The sequence below is a fragment of the Podarcis melisellensis genome, assembly GCF_964234715.1.
Source record: "Podarcis melisellensis genome assembly, chromosome: 10".
NCBI classification, from domain to species: Eukaryota; Metazoa; Chordata; class Lepidosauria; order Squamata; family Lacertidae; genus Podarcis; species Podarcis melisellensis.
The window spans coordinates 64,604,080-64,629,928 of NC_138542.1; the positions used below are offsets into that span (position 1 = coordinate 64,604,080).

The window sequence follows — 25,849 nt, forward strand, 5'->3', positions numbered from 1 at the left end:
GGTTCGCGTCTCCGCTCCTCCACAAGCAGCTGCTGGGTGACCTTGGGCCAGTCACACTTCTTTGAAGTCTCTCAGCCTCACTCACCTCACAGAGTGTTTGTTGTGGGGGAGGAAGGGAAAGGAGAATGTTAGCCGCTTTGAGACTCCTTAAAGGGAGTGAAAGGCGGGATATCAAATCCAAACTCTTCTTCTTCATCATCATCCTTGAACTGCAATGCCTGACTGAGAGATGAAGGCATGTGTCTGTGTTTTAATTTCTGACTTCTGCTTGGCTGAAATGTTTCCTAATGTGCAAGGCAAAATCAACATCCATTGCTATGCCTGCTTTTAATAATAATAATAATAATAATAATAATAATAATAATAATAATAATAATTTATTATTTATACCCCACCCATCGGGCTGGGTTTCCCCAGCCACTCTGAGTGGCTTCCAACAAAACACTAAAATACAATACAATAACCTATTAAACATTAAAAGCTTCCCTAAACAGGGCTGCCTTCAGATGTCTTCTAAAAGTCTAGTAGTTGTTGTTCTCTTTGACATCTGATGGGAGGGTGTTCCACAGGGCAGGTGCCACTACTGAGAAGGCCCTCTGCCTGGTTCCCTGTAACCTCACTTCTCGTAATGAGGGAACCGCCAGAAGGCCCTCGGAGCTGGACCTCAGTGTCCGAGCAGAACGATGGGGGAGGAGACGCTTCTTCAGGTATACAGGACCAAGGCCCTTTAGGGCTTTAAAGGTCAGCACCAACACTTTGAATTGTGCTCGGAAACGTACTGGGAGCCAGTGTAGGTCTTTCAAGACCGGTGTTATTTTGCATCTGGTCCTGCCCACCACTAGTGCACACGCACACCCACCCTCAGAAAATTGCTTATAAAGGATGCTTTTGGATGTGGTCTGGAAGGCTTCCGCTACGCCCCACTGGACCCCCGTGGATAGCTCTCCATCAGTTCCCTGTAGCAGAGTCGTCGCAGCGTAGAAACTGTTGCAATGTGTGTGTGTAATAAATCAGACTGCACACAAGCGTTCTTGCTTAACTCCAACAGTCTTTAATCTTGTAGAAAACACATCTTAAATCACCCCGGTGAGAGAGCGCACATCTTGCTGCCTCGCCGCAAAGCGAAAGGAAAAAAGACACACAGAGAAACACTCCCCTCTGTGAACGTAGCCACGCCTCAGAATGTGAGACATCACTCAGAACTGCTTAACCCTGTAAGTTCTGATTCTCTTCACACCCTCAGGCTGAAAAAATCACTTTGGGTTATTTGCTAAGTAGCTTTTGGATACATCAGTACGTGATGATCAAGGGTCTGGAAACCAAGCCTGATGAGCAACGGTTTAGCCTGGAAAAGAGGAGACTGAGAGGAGATGTGATAGGCACCTTCAAATATCTAAAGGCCCATCACATGAAAGACAGAGCAAGCCCATTTGTTCCTGCTCTGGAGGGTAGGACTTGAACCAATGGCTTCAAGTTACAAGAAAGGATATTCCAACTAAACATTAGGAAGAACTTTCTCTTGACACGAGCTGTTTGACAGTGGAATGGACACCACCAGAAGGTGATGGATTCTCTTTCCTTGGAGGTTTCTAAGCAGAGGTTGGATGGCCATTTGTCATGGATGCTTTAGTTGAGATTCCGGCATTGCAGGGGGTTGGACTCAATGACCCTTGGGGTCCCTTCCAACTCTACAATTCTACGATTCTGTGAATGACTTCGTGAAGTCATAGTCATAGAAGTCATAGAGTTGTGACAAGGACATCATGGTAAGGCATGGACCTTCTGACGCAATTGTGATCATGAGAGGGTGAATGCCTGGACCGTTAAGTTACATCTCTCTCTCTCTCTCTCTTTCTCTTTCCTTACAGTTTTATATGCACGCTAGGCACTTGGCTCTTAGTCGGACATTTCCTGAAAAATTCGTGCTGGAACCAAATGCTCCACCAAAGGTAACTCCTCCTACATCGTACCGTAAAACCTTTATTGGCTTCACATGTTGTTGTTCAGTCATTTAGTCGTGTCCGACTCTTCGTGACCCCATGGACCAGAGCACGCCAGGCACTCCTGTCTTCCACTGCCTCCCGCAGTTTGGTTAAACTCATGCTGGTAGCTTCGAGAACACTGTCCAACCATCTCGTTCTCTGTCGTCCCCTTCTCCTTGGGCCCTCCATCTTTCCCAACATCAGGGTCTTTTCCAGGGAGCCTCAGCTTCAGGATCTGTCCTTCCAGTGAGCACTCAGGGCTGATTTCCTTAAGAATGGAGAGGTTTGATCTTCTTGCAGTCCATGGGACTCTCAAGCGTCTCCTCCAGCACCATAATTCAAAAATTGGCCTCACATACAACATCCAAAACAAATCAATACAGAATTACCACTTCCCGATTAGCACTAAATATTTGCTAAAAGAAAGGAGGCAGAGCAGTCTATCGTCATATCTCTTGGTCTCCAGGGAGATCAGACGTCTGCAGTGTATTTTGATGACAAAAAACCAAATAGAGATATTTAGCCACTAACATGGTGAGCTCCTGATCATTCCCCAGTAATAGAAAATGTATGACCTCTGACTCTGGTTTCCATTTGGGGATACAGAGTTGATCTAGAAATTGCTGGCGGAGATCAGCATATAGTTTATAATTGAAAACCATATGTGTAAGGGTTTCCACCAGGTGGTCTTCACATGGGCAAGTTTTTCTCCTTCCACCCTGTCTGGGAACCTTCCGCAAAGGAGGTTCGAAGGATTTGAATTAAACCTGGCCAGCAAGAATACCCTTCTTTCTCGAGGGTTAAGCAGAAATTCAAGGTAATTATGGTTAGTTTCATGTGCCCAAGAAAGATGAAAATAAAGAGGCGAACGTGTTTTCTCTGCTGCTACTGTTAGTTCTTGGTCTTCAATATCCCACAACCTAGTTTTTATTATAGCCTTGGCAGATGGTAGGGACATCGATCGCAAAGGTTCCACTGACATCCCGAGTTGCTGTACCTTCTTGTTAAACTGTTGTAGCCATGGGGAAAGAAACTCCTCCTACATGTTATGCTTCAAGGGGCATAAGTCAGACATGACCACTGAACATGTTACCATCGGTCTGAGAAACAGATGTTTCAATAATAATAATAATAATAATAATAATAATAATAATAATAATAATTTATATCCCGCCCATCTAGCTGAGTTTCTCCAGCCACTCTGGGCAGCTCCAAACATAATTAAAAGCACAATAAAACATGAGACATTAAAAAATTCCCTAAACAGGGCTGCCTTCAGACGTCTTCTAAAAGTCAGGTACAGTAGTTGTTTATTTCCTTGACATTTGATGGGAGGGTGTTCCACAGGGCGGGTGCCACCACCGAGAAGGCCCTCTGCCTGGTTCCCTGTAACCTCGCTTCTCACAGTGAGGGATCCGCCAGAAGGCCCTCAGAGCTGGACATCAGTGTACATTTTTAAATTAATGAAAAATATTTTGGGTGGCAGGGGGAGGAAGGGCACGTTTTTACATCAAGGGCCCGTCCTGCATCGTAATCATCCCTCGCTTCCATTTCTCCTGCAGACTGAAGGATTTCGGTACCCGCGCCCGCCATCGGTGCCCCCCTCGCCCTCCGTCTCTCAGCACAACAGCCCCCACCAAAGCGACGAAGAGCTGGACGAGGAGGACGAAAGATACGACGAGGACGAAGAGGCTGAGAGGGACAGGCAGAACATAAAGGCCCCTTTCTCCCTCAGTGCTGTGCCAGATGGGAAAAAGAAGCAGCACGGAGAATATAGGAACTGATGCAGCGACCCCTTGCTTGTGGCAAACGGTTGCTGCCAATCCTTGTACATGTTACCTTAAAGTTGGGTACGACCTGATGTAAGGGAAGTGTGGATGATTCTGGTGGGAGCTAGATGTCTGAAATACCTCAAATCCCCTGCCCTCTTTCCTCCATTATAAATAGTTCTGATGGTGCATCTCCCCCTTCCCTCATTCTTTCCCCCCCTTTGGCAGTAGAAGAAATAATTTAGAAGTATGTGTCAAAAACCAGGACTGTATGCTGGCTTTTAAAATAATCCCTAACCCTAATATGGACGCGGATGGTGCTGTGGGTTAAACCACAGAGCTTAGGACTTGCCGATCAGAAGGTCGGCGGTTCGAATCCCTGCCACGGGGTGAGCTCCCGTTGCTCGGTACCTGCTCCTGCCCACCTAGCAGTTCGAAAGCACATCAAAGTGCAAGTAGATAAATAGGTACTGCTCTGGCAGGAAGGTAAACAGTGTTTCCGTGTGCTGCTCTGGTTCGCCAGAAGCGGCTTAGTCATGTTGGCCACATGACCCGGAAGCTGTACGCCGGCTCTCTTGGCCAATAAAGCGAGATGAGCGCCGCAACCGCAGATTCGGCCACGACTGGACCTAATGGTCAGGGGTCCCTTTACCCTTTACATTTAACCCTAATATATTGGCAGTAAGAAGGAGGATCAAAGTGCCACCTATTGCCTGCAAATTTGGCAGGCAAAGAACAGCTACTGTTCTTAGAGCTGCTACTCAACCTGCTGCTATTTTTCAATTTGGTGCGATGCAAGTAAATCCGGTTTGTATCCATCAGATGTGGATACAGGGCCAGCCCTGTCATTGGGCAAAGTGAAGCAGCAGTTGCTAGAGAGAAAGGGATTAGGGGCAAAGCTAATTAGGGATTAGGGGCAGAGCTGTGTGTCCCACTTGGCCTGGTCTGCTCCTTCGAAATTTATCTTTTTGTCTCATTGACAGGGTTGAAATAAGCTTTGACTGCTAGTCTGGCCAAGTCCTGTACATGGAATTTGGGGCAGCGGAAAACATTTTGTTCTTTGCCTCAGTCAGCCAAATGCCTTGGAAGGGCCATTCACAGATTAAAAACCCCAACCTTCCCCCATCAGTCCAAAGCTGGTTCAGATACCTTTTTGAGCACTACTCCCTGTTATCAGAGAAGACTTCAAGCACCTTGAAGGACAGTTTTCAGACTTCCTGCAATGAAGAAATTTTGAGCTTTCTGTCGTGGAACTACCTTAAGAACTTTGAGACTCTCATCTGTAAGTCAGAGAGATCCAAGCATCATTATGTACATCTAATATTCTTTTCACAATTGGTAGCTGGCTTAGACCTGCTTCTAAAAGTGAGTCTTCTCTCCAAAAGTTTGGTCTAACAGGCACAATCAATACCCTCAGAGAGAGAGAGAGAGAGAGAGAGAGAGAGAGAGAGAGAGAGGCTATTAACATAGCTGTCAATTTACAGATTTGAAAATAAGGGATCAGCAGCCTCGAAAATAAGGGATCAGCAGCCAAAATAAGGGATTTTCCGGGCACAGGTATGTTCAACTTCTGAGCCCCTCTGAGCCAAAGGCAGAAAGCCCAGCCAGCAGCCAAATGAAGCCTCATCAATAAGGGACAGCAGCGGGACATGGCGCTGGGATAAGGGACTGTCCCGCCAAATAAGGGACACTTGACAGCCATGCCTGTTAATATAAAGCAAAACTTGAAAATATCAAAAGCAAATACCAGCATACAGCATTCTTAAACATAAAGATTATGACTTACTAGTTGTTTCCCAGCTCCCCAAGACCAGGTTGTATCCAGCTAAGTCATACTCAGAGTAGAACCACTGGAATAAACACACTTTGCTAATTTCATTGATTTCAATGGGTTTACTCTGAGTATGGCTTAGTTGGATAAAGCCCCATTTCTTTGTCTAATTTACTTGCTTTTGATGTAATGGGTTATAGGATGAGAGATATTATCTTCCCAAGAGTGGGGGGGGGTTAGTGCTTATAATAATTCAGAATTGATTGCTTACTTTTGTGAATGACTGCTGCTCCAGTAGGTTCAGATTACAGAAAAGGAGATTTTCTGAGTAAATATTAGCGAGAACTTTATGACGGTAAGAGCTGTTCGACAGTGGAATGGACCGCCTTGGAAAGTGGTAGACTCTCCTTCATCGGACAGACTTTTAAGCAGAGGTTGGATGGCCATCTGTCAGGGATTTTTGAGCTCTGATTTCTGCATTCCAGGGGGTTGGACTAGATGGCCATTGGGTACCCCTCTACAATTCTACGGCTCAGAACTGAAGCACCTGATTCCAAGAGATGTTTAAGCAGAAACTTCCTTTCTTCTGCATTTCCTATACATCCTTTTCCCACAGCTTCTCCATCTTAGAACCACGATCTAGAAATATTTGAAGAATCTCTTCCACAGCTAGAGATCCGTAAACGGAAATTTATTTAAGCTAACATGTTTTGGTGGTGGTGGTGGGGAGTCGCTGCTTATAATTGTACTGCTTATCCTGTATTCCAAAGAACGATCATTTTCCGCCACCTTTAAAACAACCAGTCTAGAATTACTTTGAATAATTTGCTGTCAACCAGCAGACCTCAAAACATCTTATTATTCAGTGCTTGCATACAGTTCCTGGCTATAATATGTTGTCCGTCTGAACTTGTCCAGATTCACAATAAACCACAAACTATTACTACTTTCTGATTTCTGTGAGAATTGAATGAACTGAAAGGATCAGCGGTGTAGTTGATGCTGTTGTAGATTTGTTTATGGGGTCTGTCTATGGAAAAGGCAGTAGATGCCAGTTTTATCCTCCAAACTCATCTATTTATGTTTACAATTCACTGGGAAGATTCAGAGCAGGGGGGTGGGATTGGAAAGTGGGTGGAAAGAAAACAAATGCAGATGTTGTAGATCTCATCAGCCCCAGACAGAAAGGCACGATGGGAGTTGTAGTCATGCAACATTTGAAGGGGCACAGGGCTTATTAAACAGGGTTTTGTCAATCTGGGTATAGAGGGTGGGAAAAGGATGGTTAACTCAAAGGGAACATGCAGGAGATGGGAGCAGGGGGGAAAATCCCCTTCTACCTTATCTCCCTGCGATTTGCTGTTTTAGGATACTTGCCTTACTACAGTACAGTGATACCAAAGGTAAAATACTTAATTCGTTCCGGAGGTCCGTTCTTAACCTGAAACTGTTCTTAACCTGAAGCACCACTTTAGCGAAAGGGGCCTCCTGCTGCCGCCGCGCTGCCGGAGCACGATTTCTGTTCTCATCCTGAAGCAAAGTTCTTAACCAGAAGCACTATTTCTGGGTTAGCGGAGTGTGTAACCTGAAGCGTATGTAACCTGAAGCGTATGTAACCTGAGGTACCACTGTATCAGAAATGGGAAAACATTTGGAAGCATTGAAGGAAGGGGTGGAAAAATCTGTCAATTTTGATTTCTGTTTCTCATTAAGTTCTTTTTTTAATTATTCAGTCCACGTGAAAATTCATACATTTCCTACCCCACAACATAACACATATTTCTGCAAGCATTTTTCCCCTACCAGAATGCATTTTGTACATTATCTTGATGAGTATAATTATTTCTGTTCCGAGGTTTTTATTAGTATTATTATTATTTTGTGTGGTTATTTTTGGGTTGAAGAACTGCATTGCAAAATTCAAATACGTGTGAATCTCAATGGATTGTTGCATTTCAGCTTTCTGTTTGGTTCAGGAAGCATGAAATGTGTTGTTGTTGTGTAGTCATTTAGTCATGTCCGACTTTTCGTGACCCCGTGGACCAGAGCACGCCAGGCACTTCTGTCTTCCACTGCCTCCCGCAGTTTGGTCAGACTCATGTTTGTAGCTTCGAGAACACTGTCCAACCATCTCGTCCTCTGTCGTCCCCTTCTCCTTGTGCCCTCCATCTTTCCCAACATCAGGGTCTTTTCCAGGGAGTCTTCTCTTCTCATGAGGTGGCCAAAGTATTGGAGCCTCAGCTTCAGGATCTGTCCTTCCAGTGAGCACTCAGGGCTGATTTCCTTAAGAATGGATGTGTTTGATCTTCTTGCAGTCCATGGGACTCTCAAGAGTCTCCTCCAGCACCAAAATTCAAAAGCATCAATTCTTCGGCCATCAGCGTTCTTTATGGTCCAGCTCTCACTTCCATACATCACTATTGGGAAAACCATGGCTTTAACTATACGGACCTTTGTTGGCAAGGTGATATCTCTGTTTTTTAAGATGCTGTCTAGAAATGTGTTAGGTTCGCAATGAAATGTGAACCAAATGAATTTTTCCCCCATCCCTATCAATGGCTACTAGCCATGGTTGGAGGCAGTAATTCAGGCTTCTTCAACCTTGGCCCTCCAGATGTTTTTGGCCTACAACTCCCATGATCCCTAGCTAGCAGGACCAGTGGTCAGGGATGATGGGAATTGTAGTCTCAAAACATCTGGAGGGCTGAGGTTGAGGAGGCCTGCAGTAATTCAAAGGCTTCTGGATCCCAGTTGCTGGAAGGGAGAGGGCTCTTGTGCTCGGCTCTGATTGGTCACTGTGAGAACAGGATGCTGCACATTGACATGATCTAGCAAGCTCTTCATAGGTTCTTAAGATGGTGAAATTGGGGGTGGGCAATTTTCACTCCTGTCTCTGCATTCTCTTTTACCTCTAGAAAGTTACCCCACCTCCATTTTATAGCTGAACTAGTGAGATTGTGGACCCAACTACATTAGTCAAGAAAGAGCGTTTTGAATGCATTACAAACCTGCAACTCCAGGTGGCGCCAGAGAGCAAAGAAAAATTCTAAGCGATTTTCCATAGCAATTTTTTTTGTTATAACAATTTAATTTCTGACTTATTTATAGTGCCCCCCCCCCGTGTGTAGATCCACCCTCTGTTTATTAAACATGCATTCATCTGGTTTCGCCATTAGAAGTATTATTAAATGATGCTTAATCTGAGCTTATGCTTTTAGCTTTTTAATTGCTTTGTCTTAGGCTTCCGGTTAGGGCGAAGTTTGAGGCCAAAGGAACAGGTGAAGTTGTTTCCGAATTTTTATTAAATGATTCTTCAGTACAGCTGCAATAATAATCATAAATACCGGTAGGCGCAATATTGATTCTCCCCCCACCCCGGTCTGAAGGAGTAGGTTACAGTTTAGCTGGAATGGATGTATTCCATAATAGCGCTGAAAAGCTTATTGAACTGAGGAGTAACAAAATGCAAAACAGAAACCCAGAAATATGGAGGAAGCATCAATCTTGCAGAACAACTACAGGCTAAACACAAGTTTCAATGCATCGTATCCACAGCAAGTGGATGAGAATTAAAATCAGCAAGGAAGGGAGGGAGTGTGCACTGACGTGGATAGCATCCAAAATATTTTAAGTCTCTGAACTCTTTGCCAAACCCATAACCTGCAAGGATGGACAAGAAGGGAAACCGCTTGACCACTTCCTCATGCATCAGAGTTATCTGAATCCACTCAGTGCTTCCTACGTTCTGCTCACATAGATCTGTAGGCGCATAAGATCCCTTCACATTACCACTCGATGTGCAGCTACTGGGCCAGGGGGGGACATGTTTACAGGTAATATCTTGATACTTCATTGAATTCATGGGGGAGCATCTGCAGGGGGCTCTTGTGGCCATGAGTTCCACAAGCCGATTATGCATTGGTGTGAAAAAGGACTCGTTTTTGCTTACCTACTCCAGAATCCACAGCACAGATATACACCCTGTAAGTCAATGCTGTGGTGGTGTGTGTGTGTGTGTGTGTACACACAGAGACACAAACACACATATTCATACACTTGAGGGCTTTATTTGGTTTAACAGTCATTCTCTCAGCCCAGAGAACCTTGGGAACTGTAGTTTTGTAAGACGGGCAAGGGATCTCTAACGGAGAAAGCCCAGCACACAGACCAAACCACATTTCCCACTATTCTTTGGGAGACGCCATGGCAATTGAATTTGTCTAAACCAAGCCTACACATGTTGTGTAGACACAAGCCTGCGCCATCCAAAACTGGCAACTACTGGAGAGGAAATAAAGAGCTAACCAGGCAACTGACCCCTAAGAATAAAATACTATTTTGTTACAAATATCCAGCTTTCATCACTTTCATGACCAAGTCATTTTCAGTTTTTATCCTTCAGATATTTGCAAAACCAAGGGGAAGGGATAGGGGAGGAAATACACGACGCATACAGAAGGCCCATGATATATATAGTATGAGCTGAACATTATAATAACAAATGCATGTAAAAAATAGGTTTCTAAGCTGGAAACTGCCCTTTAATTGTTTAGCATTTATGCCAGAGGGCGATTCAGAGGGCAGCTGAGGCCAGGCAGGCGGACGAGATGAATGGGAAAAGTTGAGTTTTCTTCTTCTTCTATGGAAGATATTTTCTTTTTTTCTTTTTTTAAGTACATGCAATAGGACGTTTTCATCTAAGCTCGAACACCTTTCACCACTTCAGCAGCCCGTCAGCAACGTAGCCAGGCTTCTCCTCAGAATCCTCTTCACCTGCTAAACAAACAGTGGTAGTGTTCAGAAGAGCTCTACAGGATGGCTTTTAGTATTTAAAAAAATGCATGCCTCTGTGCAGGGCCGGATTTAGGTTTGATGAGGCCCTAAGCTCCTGAAGGTAATGGGGCCCTTTATATGTCCAGCTGTCCTTTGTCAACAACAAATTGCCGCTGGTTTTTTGTGTTTAATATATGCTATATGGTAATTTATGGACCTAATAGGTATCTAAAGCCATTATGGGATCAAAATAAATTATGTATTACATGAAATCAATCAGATGCTCTTCTACTGAATTTTGGTCTTTCCTAAATAGAAACATGAGACTCCTTAGATGGAGTCAGCAATGCCAACACTGACTGGCAACCATTCTACATTGATTTCATTGGCATTTACCAGAAGATAATGGAGTACTTAGGGACACGGGTGGCACTGTGGGCTAAACCACAGAGCCTAGGACTTGCCGATCAGAAGATCGGCAGTTCGAATCACCGTGACAGGGTGAGCTCCCGTTGTTCGGTCCCAGCTCCTGCCATCCTAGCAGTTCGAAAGCATGTCAAAGTGCAAGTAGATAAATAGGAACCACTCCGGCGGGAAGGTGAACCGCGTTTCCGTGTGCTGCTCTGGTTCGCCGGAAGCGGCTTAGTCATGCTGGCCACATGACCCGGAAGCTGTACGCCAGCTCCCTCAGCCAATAAAGCGAGATGAGCACCATAACCCGAGTCAGCCACGACTGGATCTAATGGTCAGGGGTCTCTTTACCTTTACCTTTAATGGAGTACTGAGTTGCGTCCTTAGCATATATGTTTTTAAAAGCTGTCTTGGGACATTATCCGAGAGACAAATGGCTGTTTACATTTTCCAACTCACACATATCACTGGGTGGTTTTTAATCTCATGACAACGGGCACACATGCATTTTATGGCTGCAGCAGTAATAAAACCCAATGGATCGCAGTGAAGGAATTGCACAAGAAATGGACCTTGCAAATGACAAAGGAGCAGCAAGTTGGTTTCGATTAGCAATAATCTGCAAAAGGAGCAAAATGAGATGTTACCTTCCTCATGCGCTTTTTGCAAGGAGGACAGAAACAACGCCACAGCTTCGGGAAGGGTCAGAGGGTTTGCGTTTTGGCTCCGTGTTTCTGCAAAGACAAACATATTTTCAATACACATTAGGATCCACTTTTACTAGGCAGAGGCACTTACATGTTTTCTAAAAGTGGTGGTGGTGTCCAATTTCAATCTGCTTCACACACAGCCTTGCTTACCTAGCTGCAGCCTGTCATACAGATCCTTTCTCTGGCTCTCCTCTGAGATGAACCGACGTCCTTCTGAAATGCAATGACAATGAGCTGGAATACCAGGTGGTAATTCTTGGGCAACATTTGCAGTCCTGGGGGTCTTCCAAAGCTATCTTCTTTATTGTGCATCCAGGATGGTATTGGGCTGGCTATACACAGGGCTAACAGGGACGTGGGTGGCGCTGTGGTCTAAACCACAAAGCCTAGAGCTTGCCAATCAGAAGGTTGGCGGTTCGAATCCCCACGACGGGGTGAGCTCCTGTTGTTCGGTCCCAGCTCCTGCCCACCTAGCAGTTTGAAAGCACGTGAAAGTGTAAGTAGATAAATAGGTACCGCTCCAGTGGGAAAGTAAACAGCATTTCCATGCGCTGCTCTAGTTCACCAGAAGCGGCTTAGTCATGCTGGCCACATGACCTGGAAGCTGTCTGTGGACAAGCACCAGCTCCCTCAGCCTATAGAGCGAGATGAGCGCACAACCCCAGAGTCGTCCATGACTGGACTTAACGGTCAGGGGTCCCTTTACCTTTACCTTTATAAGGTAAAGGTAAAGGGACCCCTGACCATTAGGTCCAGTCGTGGCCGACTCTGGGGAATTGGCACTCATCTCGCTTTATTGGCCGAGGGAGCCGGCGTACAGCTTTCAGGTCATGTGGCCAGCATGACCAAGCCGCTTCCGGTGAACCAGACACAGGGCTAATTTTCTAGCAATAAAGGTACCAGAACTCACCATGAACGTCTCCCTGGTTCTCTTATAATGGCAATAACGCCCACCTGAATTCCAGCTGAAAAGAAGCCCTGTTTATACATGAGCCGGAATTTTGTTGGTGCCTACAAATGTTTTGGGGTAGACATGCTGCTTCATTTCCAATCAGCGCATGGCCCATAACCTCCCGATGGAATCCTGTCATTTTTAATACCACAAATGTTCTAAGGCTGTTGCTGTTTTGTTCCACTATGTTTTGTTCCTCTGTTATCTGGGAGTAAACCTCACTGAATTCAATACAATTTGCTTCCTGGGCTGCTAGACTTCCAACGCCAATGTGGGATACTAGCTTGTCAGGATTCTCCCCCACCCCCACCCTCGGCCATAGATAAGCAGAACAAAGCGAAAGAAGTCTCTTACCAGTTAGAAATTTAAAAGATCTCAGTGAGAGAACAAAGAATCCATTCCTAGGAACGGCGGTGCTCCCAATTAAGGGCTCCACTCACTTCCTCCCTAGTCATCCACATCACTACCATGTCGTGTAGTCTGATCTCGCAACCACTGTACTTTCTGTGCTGCCACCTTATCTGCTCTCCTTGACCTTGGGCTGAGCGGATGGATGCTTTCCAGCGACAGTGACAGTGACAGTCCAGAGACAGTGAGTCTCTCTCCCAGTTCTCCTCCTCCTAGCTGTTCCCCACCCAGTACTTCCCAGCATCTGCCTTCTGAACTATGTCCCTCTGCAAACCACTATTCCAAATCTATACTACTTCCCTGCTCCTGGGAAGATTCGGGATCCTAATCAGGATCCCACCATTCCTCCTCAGTGCAGCCCTCCTCAGCACGGTCCCTAGCAATACTCCAAAGACCCTAGCAAGGATGTCACAGTGGAGTGCATGAAAACACAACTGCGTGCAGGAATCTTTGCACATTTTAGAAGAGATGTGTTTGACGTGGTGGAATTCAATGGTATGAAGTAACTCCAGATGAGGTGGAGAAGCTGCCCACAGACTGTCTTGCCAGAGTGGTGCATGCTCTATTTATCTCCCGCTTGGACTGCTACAATGCGTTCTATGTGGGGCTACCTTTGAAGGTGACTTGGAAACTGCAATTAATCCAGAATGTGGCAGCTAGACTGGTGACTGGGAGTGGCCGCCGAGACCATATAACACCGGTCCTGAAAGATCTTTCATTGGCTTCCAGTACGTTTCCGAGCACAATTCAAACTGCTGGTGCTGACCTTTAAAGCCCTAAACGGCCTCGGTCCAGTATATCTGAAGGAGCGTCTCCACCCCCATGGTTCTACCCGGACACTGAGGTCCAGCGCCGAGGGCCTTCTGGTGGTTCCCTCACTGCAAGAAGCCAAGTTACAGGGAACCAGGCAGAGGGCCTTCTCGGTAGTGGTGCCTGCCCTGTAGAACACCCTCCCAGCAGATGTTAAGGAAATAAACAACTATTTTACTTTTAAAAGATAACTGTTTCGGGAAGTTTTTAATGTCTGATGCTGTATTGTTTTTAATATTCGGTTGGAAGCCACCCAGAGTGGCTGGGGAAACCCAGCCACATGGGCGGGGTATAAATATTATTATTATTATTATTATTATTATTATTATTATTATTATTATTAACCACTGAGGCCCAAGAGAAAGGCAGAGGAGAGGCCGTCGTGGCAGAAGCAACAAACAGGATTCCTTCAGCTGCAATACCCCAGGGTTTCACTGCTTAGACAGATCTCAGGGCAGCAGTGTCTGCCCAGTGGATCCAGTTTGAGTCCTGGAGGGTCAAGATGGCCAGTGGGTCAGTGCACCCCTGAGAGCACCTTGGCCCTTAGCCAGCACCCCACCCGGCCACTCTCTAGAGCCAAGCCTTTCTGTTGTTCCCAATTGCCTGATCCACCCCATTGAAGTTGGTCCAGTGTGTTGGACCCACAAAAATAATTATTATTGAAGCTGTATACTGCTCTTCATTCGAAGATCCCAGTTCACAACGTAAGAACGCAGAATGAGAACAGAAAATACAGAAAACGAAAAAAAACTAATAATGCCCCTTCCACAAACACTATTATTATAGAGAAATAGAAACACTCCCTTCCTCCACACACACACTAAAAAAAAAGGATTCACTCCAAACAAGCTCCTTCCCAGGAGGAGAAATTGGAATCAAGACTTACGTGCACCCTTTAAATAGAGCATTGCTTGTGGAGTCCAGTTTCTTCTTTGGAAGTGATCCTTTGGAACAAAACAAGAAAGGGGTGGTAAGGGGAGGGATTATTATAACTATTATTATTACACATATGTTAGGATATAGTTCCGTTCCACCTTAAAAAGGCACAGGCATGACTGTTGTGTGTCACATGCCTGTTTACTTCCAGCGCTTGCTGGGAGTTTCAGTTTGTATATAGCTTTTGCATTACGGCTGTTTTGCTGGAGACAAAGGGAAGCAGACATGTTTTCCTTTGTTCCTGAACTATGCTGAATAGAACGCTGTACATTATGCTTACACATTTCTCTGTCCGCCTCTTTTGCTGTGGGGAGATTTACGCACTCTGCTGATAGAGCGTGCACGGGTCTCTAAACGTATCTGAGGCTCGTGTCACTGATTGATGCTGTTCCAAGGGAGACCGGTGATCGTCCCGCTGCCGGCCGGTGGCTGGAGTCAGCTGGGGCCTGCCTGATGCCCCCCATCTCCCTGGCAGTATCCCAACAGTGTACGGCACCCAGAGTGTTGCCCAGAAGAGAATGTGGGCCTCAGACTGAAAAGGGTTCTTCCCCTTAGATCATGCACAGTGAACTGTGGACTCCTGCCTAAGTTTCTGTGATGGCCTAGGAATCTGATTCAGAGGCTGAACCTGAGGAATCCCAGCCTGCACAGGAGTCCCCGCCTCCAGGGCTGGCTGAGCCGGGGCAGGGGCTTGAATCTGAAGGGCCCTCAACTATGCCGGATCCTCAGGAGCAGCCACTAGCTGAATCCGCTCTGGCTCCGGAGGTGATGGAGGACCCATTGCCTGCAGGTGCTCCTCTCCCAGCCCTGTCAGGGGAAGGTGAGATTGCCTCTGGGTCCAGTAACCCTCCAGCCTCTCCTGAGCTGCAGAGGCTCAGGGTAGAGAGGCGGAGGGAACTAAGTTCTCTCAGGAGGAGTGCTCTCCTCCAGGCCAGGCCAGGCGAGTCACCTGTGGGCCCGGGCCGCCCCTGGCCTCAGAGGAGATAAAGGCCAGTCAACCCAGACCCAGGTTGCGGGGCAACATCGTTGGTATCCTGTTCCTGCCGGCACCCTGACCTGCTCTCCGGAGTTCCTGACCACGCCCGACTCCTCGCTTTGGACCTTGCTTCGCCCCTGACGGACAGCCTCCTTACCCTCAACCTAGGACCGGACTTAGACCACGCTGCACGGTAACACACACCCCGGGACCAGCACAGTTTCACTCTGTACGACTGAGCCAATACAAACCCAGAGCTGCCTTTACCTGAGGAGCAGTCCTGGAAAAAGTGATGAAACAAGCAGAGAGCAGCAAGGCCAGGGCAGTGGCCGTCCCCCGGTGGAGTCCCTGGAGTGGGCAAAAGAGGCCAAGAGGACATGGCCGCATTGTTATTTGTTTATTTTATTGCATTTGTTTTATTTTTTATTTATTAAACTTGCGTACCGCCGGCTATTCAAAGACCGCAGGGTGGTTCGCAACAGAAAGATACAAAAGGAAAGCACAAAATACATAACAAAGCAAAAGCAAAACAAATCGATAATCGCCCCCCCAGCCGAGACACATTTAAAAGGCCATGGAATCTTTAGTCAGCCTGGTTGAAGAGAAATGTCTTCGCCCTAAAGAGATGTAATGATGGCGCCCCTGGGGAGAGCGTCCTTGCAAACAAGGAAGCACCACAGTAAAGGCCCTTTCTCCCTCCAGACCTCACGTGGAGGGGACATACAAAGAAGGGCCTCTGGGTTAGTTCATTTGGGGACAGGTGGTCCTTAAGTTATTGTGGTCCTGGGCCATTTAAGGCTTTATAGGGACGCGGGTGGTGCTGTGGTCTAAACCACAGAGCCTAGGGCTTGCCGATCAGAAGGTTGGTGGTTCGAATCCCCACAATGGGGTGAGCTCCTGTTACTCAGTCCCTGCTCCTGCCAACCTAGTAGTTCGAAAGCACGTCAAAGTGCAAGTAGATAAATAGGTACCGCTCCGGAGGGAAGGTAAACGGTGTTTCCGTGCGCTGCTCTGGTTCGCCAGAAGCGGCTTAGTCATGCTGGCCACATGTCCCAGAAGCTGTATGCCGGCTCCCTTGGCCAGTAAAGCGAGATGATCGCCTTTACCTTTACCTTAGGTCTAAAACAGCACTTTGACTTGTGCCTAGAAATCAACCAGCAGCCCGTACAGTCAAGCCAAGATTGGTGTAACATACCATCCAACTTTTTCAGATAAAAAAAATTGGGATTTGTGTCAAAGTGAATAAAATATGGGGGGGGGGGACAGAAACTCTGCCCCACATAATCGACAGCAAGACACAGAGTACAAACACCATTTGAATGGCAATGTGCAGTGACTTTGGGGGGAGCCCAGCCCCCTCAAATCGTCTACCGGAGGAGGTGACCTCAGCCCCTAGGAGTTGGTTCCCATGTTTCTAAACAAAAATGCTTTTTGTGGGCACCAGAAACAGTACAACGAAGGTTCCTGCCTATTATCAAGAGGCATGGAGTTCCGCAGATTGGGCGCCACCACACTAAAAGATCAATTCCTTGCAAGTGAGGAATGAATGTTAAGTGGCACTTGTAAAATGAACCAGTATTGAAATGAAGTCTGATTGCAAGCATAAGGTATATCAGAGGTTAGAGAGCTGGGAAATGGCAGCTTGTTCTTCCCTAGAGTATCTCAGAGTGAGTATCGTTGTGCGACTCTTGTCTCCCTCCCTCTATGACAGCTCTAATAACATCTGTAAACATAGGTCAAGCAAGTTGCCCAGATCCAAATTGCACGGCTGAGATTACTCCTTTGGGAAGGCTTGTCTAGATAAAAGGGTTTGCAATAGGTTTAAGTTAATAACAGTGTTAACATTAGTTTATTAGCAATGCAATCCTATCGATGTTTACTTGGAAGTAAGTATCACTGTGTTCAAGGAGGCTTGTTGTTGTTTAGTCGTGTCCGACTCTTCGTGACCCCATGGACCAGGCACTCCTGTCTTCCACTGCCTCCCGCAGCTTGGTCAAACCCATGTTCGTAAATGTATATTTCAAACTGGGTTTGTCCAACCTTCCAAGGGCTAGTTTGACCAGTCGTTGAAGGTGCCTACCTGTCATTCACCTGTTATCACATGACCAATTCATTATGCAGTTATTAATGCAGATTTTCAGGTGGTGTCAAGTGGTTTTAAACTCTAGGTGGAAATTATTCCTTCACAGCCACAGCTTTAATAATAATAATAATAATAATAATAATAATAATAATAGATTTGACAGCAAAGACTCACTATACAGAATCTCAGCCAAAGAAACTTTGACCACTTTCAAAGGTGCCCCTCATTCATAGGACAGTAGATTTTAAAAATCACATTGAGAAGAGTGTTCTACAAAAATCATGGATGGCGGAGGCTATCTCAAAATTCTTCCACAGCAGGGAATACCTACCATGAGGTATGGATGTTCGCATCACCCCCAAAATAAACTCTGGCTTTTAGTTATTTGAAAACATGCATATTTAATTAAGTGAAAATCATGGGATTGATCAACCAAGACTTCAGTAAATGGATTACCAACCGAATATATAGCTATAATTCTACACACACATCTATATCCAAATCTACATGTGCATGTACATTATACAGTATATCCTTCCTGGACACAATAAAGCCAAATTTTACATCTAACTAATTTTAGTGGGAGAGACATGCTTCCTATACCTGCCTACTCAGAAGTCAAACCCATTAAGTTCAGTGGTGCTTACTTCCAGGCAAAGGACTGCAGCCTTAAGAATGGGGACTTTGCAATCCTAATCATCTTCACTTCGTTGACATTATTTCAGAGGCTGAGCTTTAATCTGAGAGACACAATAATAGACTTCCCAGCAATCTGAAAGAATCTAACCTCCTGTTACATTCCCCCCCCCCCTCCTCCCAAAGCCTTCAGAAGTTTATTTTTATAATCAAATCAGACAACATTCAATTGAAAGAATTATTGGTGCCATCCTATTGGCACACAGACACTAAAACCAATCATAAGGGGGATGGGATGAGAATCTCCACATTTCATTGAGGTTTCTAAACACAGCCCTAAGATCACCTTGTGCTGCTATGGAAGATTTATGACTTTTCTATACCTGATCAATTGCTCTGACATTTTGAACTGCGAGAATTCTTAGCAGCTATAAGGAGATCAACTTAAAGCCAAGAAGAAATGACTGCTGTTCCCACATACCTTCATGCTCAGCTCTCCTGATGCGCCAAAGCCTTTGGTAGCTGTAGAATGCCTTCCATGCAACGTGCAATGTGCTCGTCATGTAGGGATCCCTATTTAAGTCTTCTGTACAGAGATGCCCTCCCCTTTCGGAGGCAAGGAACAGCATTCAAAAAGGACCACTTGTCAAGCCCAGACAGGAAGATGTGGAAACGACTGACGTCTTCTGGAGATGGGGGGGAGGATGTTTACAAAGCTTGAGGGGAAGTCACCCCAAAATGAACGAATCTGATGGACAAATCTGACATATATACACTTGTCACGCTACGTGAATATATCAGCATCGATACCCAGCAACAAAGACATCACCCTTCTGGCCGAAGGATCAAGACCCTCTCAGGCAAGGCAGGTATAAATGATTGACCTTAACATGGGAATTTTCCTCCTGTGATAAAAGGAGGTGACCCTGCGACACGGTAGCAATTTATCCCCATCGTGACCTTAGTGTAGCAGCAACAGAAGACAATATTTAAGCAGGGCGGTTGTTGTTTTGCAAGGAACGCTACAATCCTCTCTTCCAACAATCAAGAATCAGTGAAACATCTCCTTCTAACTATACTGTGGGCAGCCAATGTGGCATCTTCCAGATGTTGCTGGACTACAGATCCCATCATCCCTGACCATTGGCCTTGATGGCCAAGAATGATGGGAGACAGAGTCCGAAAATATCCTGATGGTCACAGGTCCCCTATCCCTGAACTATCTGGAAGGCATCACATTCGCTACTGCTGAGCGACGCTCAGAGCCAATCCCTGCTAATGATGCTCTCACAAAGTTTGGTCCTTCACCTGTAGTGGTTAACTGCTGATAATAATAATAATAATAATAATAATAATAATAATAATAATAATAATAATAATTTATTTCTATGCTGCCCATCTGGCTGGGTTTCCCCAGCCACACTGGGTGGCTTTCAACAGAACATTAAAAACAGAATAAAACTTCAAACATTAAAAACTTCCCTAAACAGGGCTGCCTTCAGATGTCTTCTAAAAGTAAGATCATTTCCTTGACATCTGAAGGGAAGGTGTTCCACAGGATGGGTGCCACCACCGAGAAGGTCCTCTGCCTGGTTCCCTGTAACCTCACTTCTTGCAGTGAGGGAACTGCCAGAAGGCCCTCGGAACTGGACCTCAGTGTCCGGGCAGAACGATGGGGGTGGAGACACTCCTTCAGGTATACTGGGCCGGGGCCATTTAGGGCTTTAAAGGTCAGCACCAGCAGTTTGAATTGTGCTTGGAAACATACTGGGAGTCAATGTAGGTCTTTCAGGACTGGTGTTATATGGTCTTGGTGGTACCAAAAGATACCAGGGCTTATAGATAATACCAATTTCTGGAAACAACAGGAGGGGAGAGCAGTCTTGAGTCCGAATTCTGTTTGTGGGTTTTCCACTGGCACAGGTCAGCCACTGTGAGAACACGATGCTAGACTAGATATATAATAATAATAATAATAATAATAATAATAATAATAATAATAATAATAATTTATTATTTGTACCCCGCCCATCTGGCTGGGTTTCCCCAGCCACCCTGGGCGGCTTCCAACAAAGATTAAAAATACATTAAAATGTCACACATTAAAAACTTCCCCGAACAGGGCTGCCTTCAGATGTCTTCTAAATGTCAGGTAGCTGTTTATCTCTTTGACGTCTAATGGGAGGGCATTCCACAGGGTGGGCGCCACTACTGAGAAGGCCCTCTGCCTGGTTCCCTGTAGTTTTGCTTCTCACAGTGAGGGAAGCACCAGAAGGCCCTCGGCGCTGGACCTAGATGGATTGTTGACCTGATCCATCAGGCTCTTAACGTTCTTAAGGACTTCTTGCGTGACAGAACTTCCTTTCCCTCTGTCCCCCTCACACACACAGTGCTCCCAAATCCATTCTTGGTTTTCGCTCAACCCTCCAGATGTGGGGGAACAGGGGTGCGCCGGGAGAAGAAAGGAAGCGCCATGCACAAGTTCTTACGCCAATGGGACAACTTAGTTGCATACATCCTATTGTCTCTTACCAATGCCTTGTTTCCTATCAAGATCTTGAAAAGACCAGATCAAGCTATTATTTGGGCATACAGTGGTACCTCAGGTTACATTAGCTTCAGGTTACATGAGCTTCAGGTTACAGACTCCGCTAACCCAGAAATATTACCTCAGGTTAAGAACTTTGCTTCAGGATGAGAACAGAAATTGTGCAGCGGCAGCACAGCGACAGCAGGAGGCCCCATTAGCTAAAGTGGTGCCTCAGATTAAGAACAGTTTCAGGTTAAGAACGGACCTCCGGAACGAATTAAGTACTTAACCTGAGGTACCACTGTATATGGGCACATGTCTCGAGTGTGGGTGGAAACTGATCTTTGTTCAGAACGACCTTCCAATGTTTCAAAAGGAAATTAACATGTTCCCTTCCCTTCCGACAGCTCCCGTTGACGAGTTCTGGTCCAAGGGAAGGCATGACCTAAAAGCTGCCATTTCCTGTTTGACTGGACATAGACGAGAAATCAGTTTTGCCACATAATCGATATTGTAGAGTCAGCCTTGAGAAGAGAAGATCACCAGATCAGCAGGACCTCTTGTTAGAGGAAACTCCAAGGGTGCTTTGCTCGGACCGAAAGACCTTTGAAAGGGCAGCGCTCAGTCTGACTTGACATGGCCTATCGCAGAGTCCCAACTGCTGTACTTCGGGGGCAATTTCTTCATCGCCGGCTAAGCTTTGGGGCAAGTATCCCGCAAGCCCCATCGAAAGTACGCAGCTTTCAGTTGTGTAATTTTTGTTGTATTCCGAAGACGCACCTCTTTGCCCTGACCTTTGACACCTGATACATAAATACTTTTAGAAGCCATCCTATCCTCTTGACTGTTGCTGTTTTTAAGATTTTGTTTTAATTGGTGTAACCCACCCTGGGACCTTATGGCGAAGGGTAGATAAGAACTGTAACAAACTGGAAGAAATGCCTTTCAACACATGATTATTGGTTGTTGAATGTCTGCAAGTTGTGTTGACATGAAAATTGAGTGGATGAAAAGATGTGCTGGGTGCGAGGAAAGCGAGGTGATTGAATGATTAGGACTGCATTTTAATAGTTTGCATTATTATTATTATTATTATTATTATTATTATTATTATTATTATTATACTAGCAGCTATGGTGGCTCCTTTACCAGAAGTAATGTATTACTGTAAGCGTTAACTCTGGAAGTATATACTTGATTCTGACCATACTAAGCCCCCTGGTGTATATTTTGAGAGCCGTGTTCCAAGTTACAGGGAACCAGGCAGAGGGCCTTTTCGGTAGTGGCACCCGCCCTGTGGAACGCCCTCCCACCAGATGTCAAAGAGATTTTTAGAAGACATCTGAAGGAAGCCCTGTTTAGGGAAGCTTTTAATGTTTAATAGACTACAATGGTACCTTGGGTTACATACGCTTCAGGTTACAGACTCCGCTAACCCAGAAATAGTACTTCGGGTTAAGAACTTTGCTTCAGGATGAGAACAGAAATCATGCGGCGGCGGTGTGGCAGCAGCGGGAGGCCCCATTAGCTAAAGTGGTCTTCAGGTTAAGAACAGTTTCAGGTTAAGAACAGACCTCCAGAACGAATTAAGTACATAACCAGAGGTACCACTGTATTGCATTTTAATATTCTGTTGGAAGCCGCCCAGAGTGGCTGGGGAAACCCAGCCAGATGGGCGGGGTATAAATAAATTTATCATTATTATTATTAGGGCTGCATTGTTTGCCAGATGTGAAATATATTGACATTATTTTCAGCTCTCCTCCTCCACTATGAAAGGCATACAGCCTCTGGCCGTGAAGGTTGAACATATTCGCTCTCATGCCTAGTGCTGGGTACAGTGGCAGAAAAAACCAATCGGGCACCTGGGGCCGCACGCCCAGGAGAGATGCATGGCTTGGGTGCATTGCAGGCCCCGCAGTGAGTGCCATCCAGCATTTTGTCACCCCCCTCAGTGGTAACACCCGGGGCGGCCAGACCCACCGCACCCCCCTTCTTCCGCCCCGGCTGGCCATTGCAGTGGGGTGAGACCACCCCAAATCAGGTGTGGGGAACCTTTGACCCTCCAGGAGTTACTGAACTACAACTCCCATCATCTCTGACCATTGGGCATGCTTGCTGGGGCTGCTGGGGTTTGTAGTCCAGCAGACCAAAAGTTCCCCACATTTGCCCTAGATGAAGGAGTTTCATGTGTCCCCTGGAACACACAAACAGAGGCATGTTTCCCTTTCCTCCCCCCCCCCCTTTTGACTTCATTCCTGCAATGGAAGATTCCCTTGAGGCGAGAGCGTTATCTGACCTTCTCTCCTGCCTCAGTGAACCTGGCAGAGCAAAGAGTTGTCCCCACCATCGAGGGCACAGCAGCCTCAAGGGGACATGGATGAGGCCTCAGCGCTGAGCCGCTGCGTTAAATGGCACCGGCATCATGTGTCCTCATCTTCCGAGCCAGTCAAGAAATGAGCCATGTGAGCTGTCCCGGGTGCTTGGAAACAAAATGGTGAACCCAAGCTAAGGTGAGTTCTACATACTCTTCCGTTCCATCAATAGGCAGACTTTTGTTTTCAGAAAGCATCACACAACTTCAACATTACAAAACGAGCCCATGGCATCCGAAAGACCACTAGATTTTTTGCGGCAGGCCTTTTCACAGGCAGTGCTGCATTACAGTGAAGGGGAGTCTGTCTGGAAAGCCACAGCTTCCTCGTCTGTCTTCTACAGTGGTACCTTGGTTCTCAAACTTAATCCGTTCCGGATGTCTATTCCAAAACTAAAGTGTTCCAAAACCAAGGCGTTCCAAAACCAAGGTGTGCTTTCCCATAGAAAGCAATGCAAAATGGATTAATCTGTTCCAGACTTTTAAAAACAACCCCTAATATAGCAATTTAATGTGGATTTTACTATCTAACGAGACCATTGATCCATAAAGGGAAAGCAATAAACAATGTACTGCAGCCACACAATCAATCAATCAATCAGTAGCTGAACTGTGTGCCACACAGTCACAAAAACAAAACAAAAAGAGCCGCAAAAACAAAAATGCAAAATAACAAAAACAGACAGACCTCAGCGTAACACTCAAAATGGAAGTGCGGCACTCAAATCAAAAGCGTAACGCTCAAAACAGAGCATGTTCAGCTTCTGAAGAAAGTTTGCAAACCAGAACACTTTCTTCCGGGTTTGCAGTGTTTGGGTTCCAAGTTGTTTGAGTACCAAGGAGTTTGAGAACCAAGGTACCACTGTATTTTAATCCAGTGCTTCATGACCTTCAGCACAATCTTCTAGGGGCCACACACGAGGGATGAGCAGGGCCAGAAGCAAAAGTGGGAGGGGCAATGAATGTAAATTTTACCTTTGTACAGCAGAGTCGTTTCTCCCCAGACCCCTCTCGATCCTTCCCGATCACATTTATGGCAACCAGACAGATCTTCATGGATGGAACCCAGTTCTCAAAGCGTTACAAGGAAAATGTAATCAGACCCACTGCTGCCCTTTAAAAATGAATAAAGTTGCCTCCATCCATCTGGCAAGGCCCCTGTTAAGTTGTGGGTGAACATATCAGACGACACAGCGATTCTTCAAACAGCTCTTGTTTATTCACAGGCCCAGAACAGGACTGGGCTGAAGGGTTCAGCCAATCTGCTTATATAGAGCTCAACTACAAAAGAACAGTAACAACTTTCTGTAACTATCCAATCACTGAATGTCACTTTCAATTCCTTATTTGCATATGTGGACCTGAGTGAAAACTATCTACAGTATCCCCCTGCTGGCACAGGGTGAGAACTTCAGTACATAACAGCCCCTGTGCTTTTGGCAAACCTCTCTACAGGCATAAAATTCAACAGGTGAAGCCTGCCCCCCTGCAGCAAAGACAAAAGCTTCTCCTGATGAATTTCAACCTGCCACACAGCCATTCAAAGCACAGGAAGAAATCTAGCAGCAGAATCCACCCCAGTTGGCCAGGAGGCAGATAACTGAAATAGCAGGGTCCCTTCCGAAAGCTAGTTTCAGTAATAAATATACACATAATTTTGTTAAGGAGCCCCTGCAAGTACATGTTCTCCCTTTGTGATAAGGGCATCGGTCCTATCAGAGGACAATAGCAGGGAATAAATATACTGCATCTCCTTTCCCCTGCCCCAATGCCTTCAACGGTTATGTGAGCTGACAGGCAGAAAGGCAACAGATATAGCTTTCCAACTCGCCTGTTGAATTCCGGCCTGCGGATATTCACAGCATAGCACTAAGAAGGGGATTGCTGGCTTATGCAATTGAAGCGTGGCTTGCTGCTGTTTGAGTAAGGCTAAAACAATGCTCTGATGATTCTGGGTTTGCAGACAACTTGGCACAACTTGGTTCTCCAGGGTGATCTAAGACAAATTTGCAGTCTCTGGGAACTGCCCGGATCTCGCATTAAATGATAATCTCTCTCGTTAGTAATGCCACAGAAGGCACTCGGCGGATAACAAACCAATGCAGAGAGGAGGAAGGGAAAAGATTCATGGACAGAGGATAATAATAGCTGGCAACGCTTGCTTATTAAAACACCCAACGCATTGCAGGTGTTTCTGGTCAGGTGATTTTTCACAGCTGGGGCTGCCGTGACTTTAGTTGAGGCCCTTCTCCCGGAGTTCACTGCCAGAAAAAAAGCAAAAGAGAATAGGTTCTGCCACCTTTTGGCTGAGAGAAACTTAAAAAGTGTTTTCTTTCTCTCCTGAACTTTGTTTTATTTGTTTTACTTAATTTAAAGGAGAAAGTTTGACAAGGGGTGGGGAAGTCTCCCTTCTGTGCTATTTTAGGTATGAAGTTAAAGAGAACCAAAGCTCTCTCCCATACGTAATCTTTCCTGTTGTGAACTGAAAGGTTTGTGTTATTTCTTTTTCTGGTCTGGATTATGGTATAAGGAAGTTACCTTGGTTGGGCCGCCAAACTTATTTGATATTTAGTTTTATTCCTCTTAAAGTATCTTAACATTGTTGCAAGCATGTTCTCTTAATTACCCCGTTTTTAAAAATATATATTCTAACTGCCCTAATTTAGCCAGGAGAGACTGTGATTTATTTTGGTCTGATAAATCACCCTCTCTAGTTTGCTTTGTCTTT

At 45.7% G+C, this 25,849-nt stretch overlaps 2 protein-coding genes across 2 annotated transcripts in view; one reads left to right on the forward strand and one right to left on the reverse strand.

Annotated features, from left to right (window-relative positions):
* GYS2 (glycogen synthase 2) overlaps positions 1-5,167 on the forward strand; it is a 49,382-nt gene extending 44,215 nt beyond the window's left edge. Inside the window, exons 15-16 of the mRNA XM_081926982.1 lie at positions 1,869-1,949; positions 3,545-5,167. Of these exons, the coding sequence (XP_081783108.1) occupies positions 1,869-1,949; positions 3,545-3,766 (303 nt within the window). The 3' untranslated portion in view covers positions 3,767-5,167. The remainder of the gene's footprint in view (positions 1-1,868; positions 1,950-3,544) is intronic.
* Positions 5,168-9,898: 4,731 nt separating this feature from the next.
* On the reverse strand, positions 9,899-25,188 carry SPX (spexin hormone). The gene is made up of 7 exons (XM_081927536.1): positions 24,953-25,188; positions 18,699-18,903; positions 15,766-15,846; positions 14,473-14,530; positions 11,567-11,629; positions 11,354-11,440; positions 9,899-10,295 (listed from the first exon to the last, which is right to left on the reverse strand). Exons 2-7 carry the CDS (start codon positions 18,702-18,704, stop codon positions 10,237-10,239), a joined length of 354 nt encoding a protein of 117 aa, XP_081783662.1. The 5' UTR covers positions 18,705-18,903; positions 24,953-25,188; the 3' UTR covers positions 9,899-10,236.
* Positions 25,189-25,849: the final 661 nt, after the last annotated feature.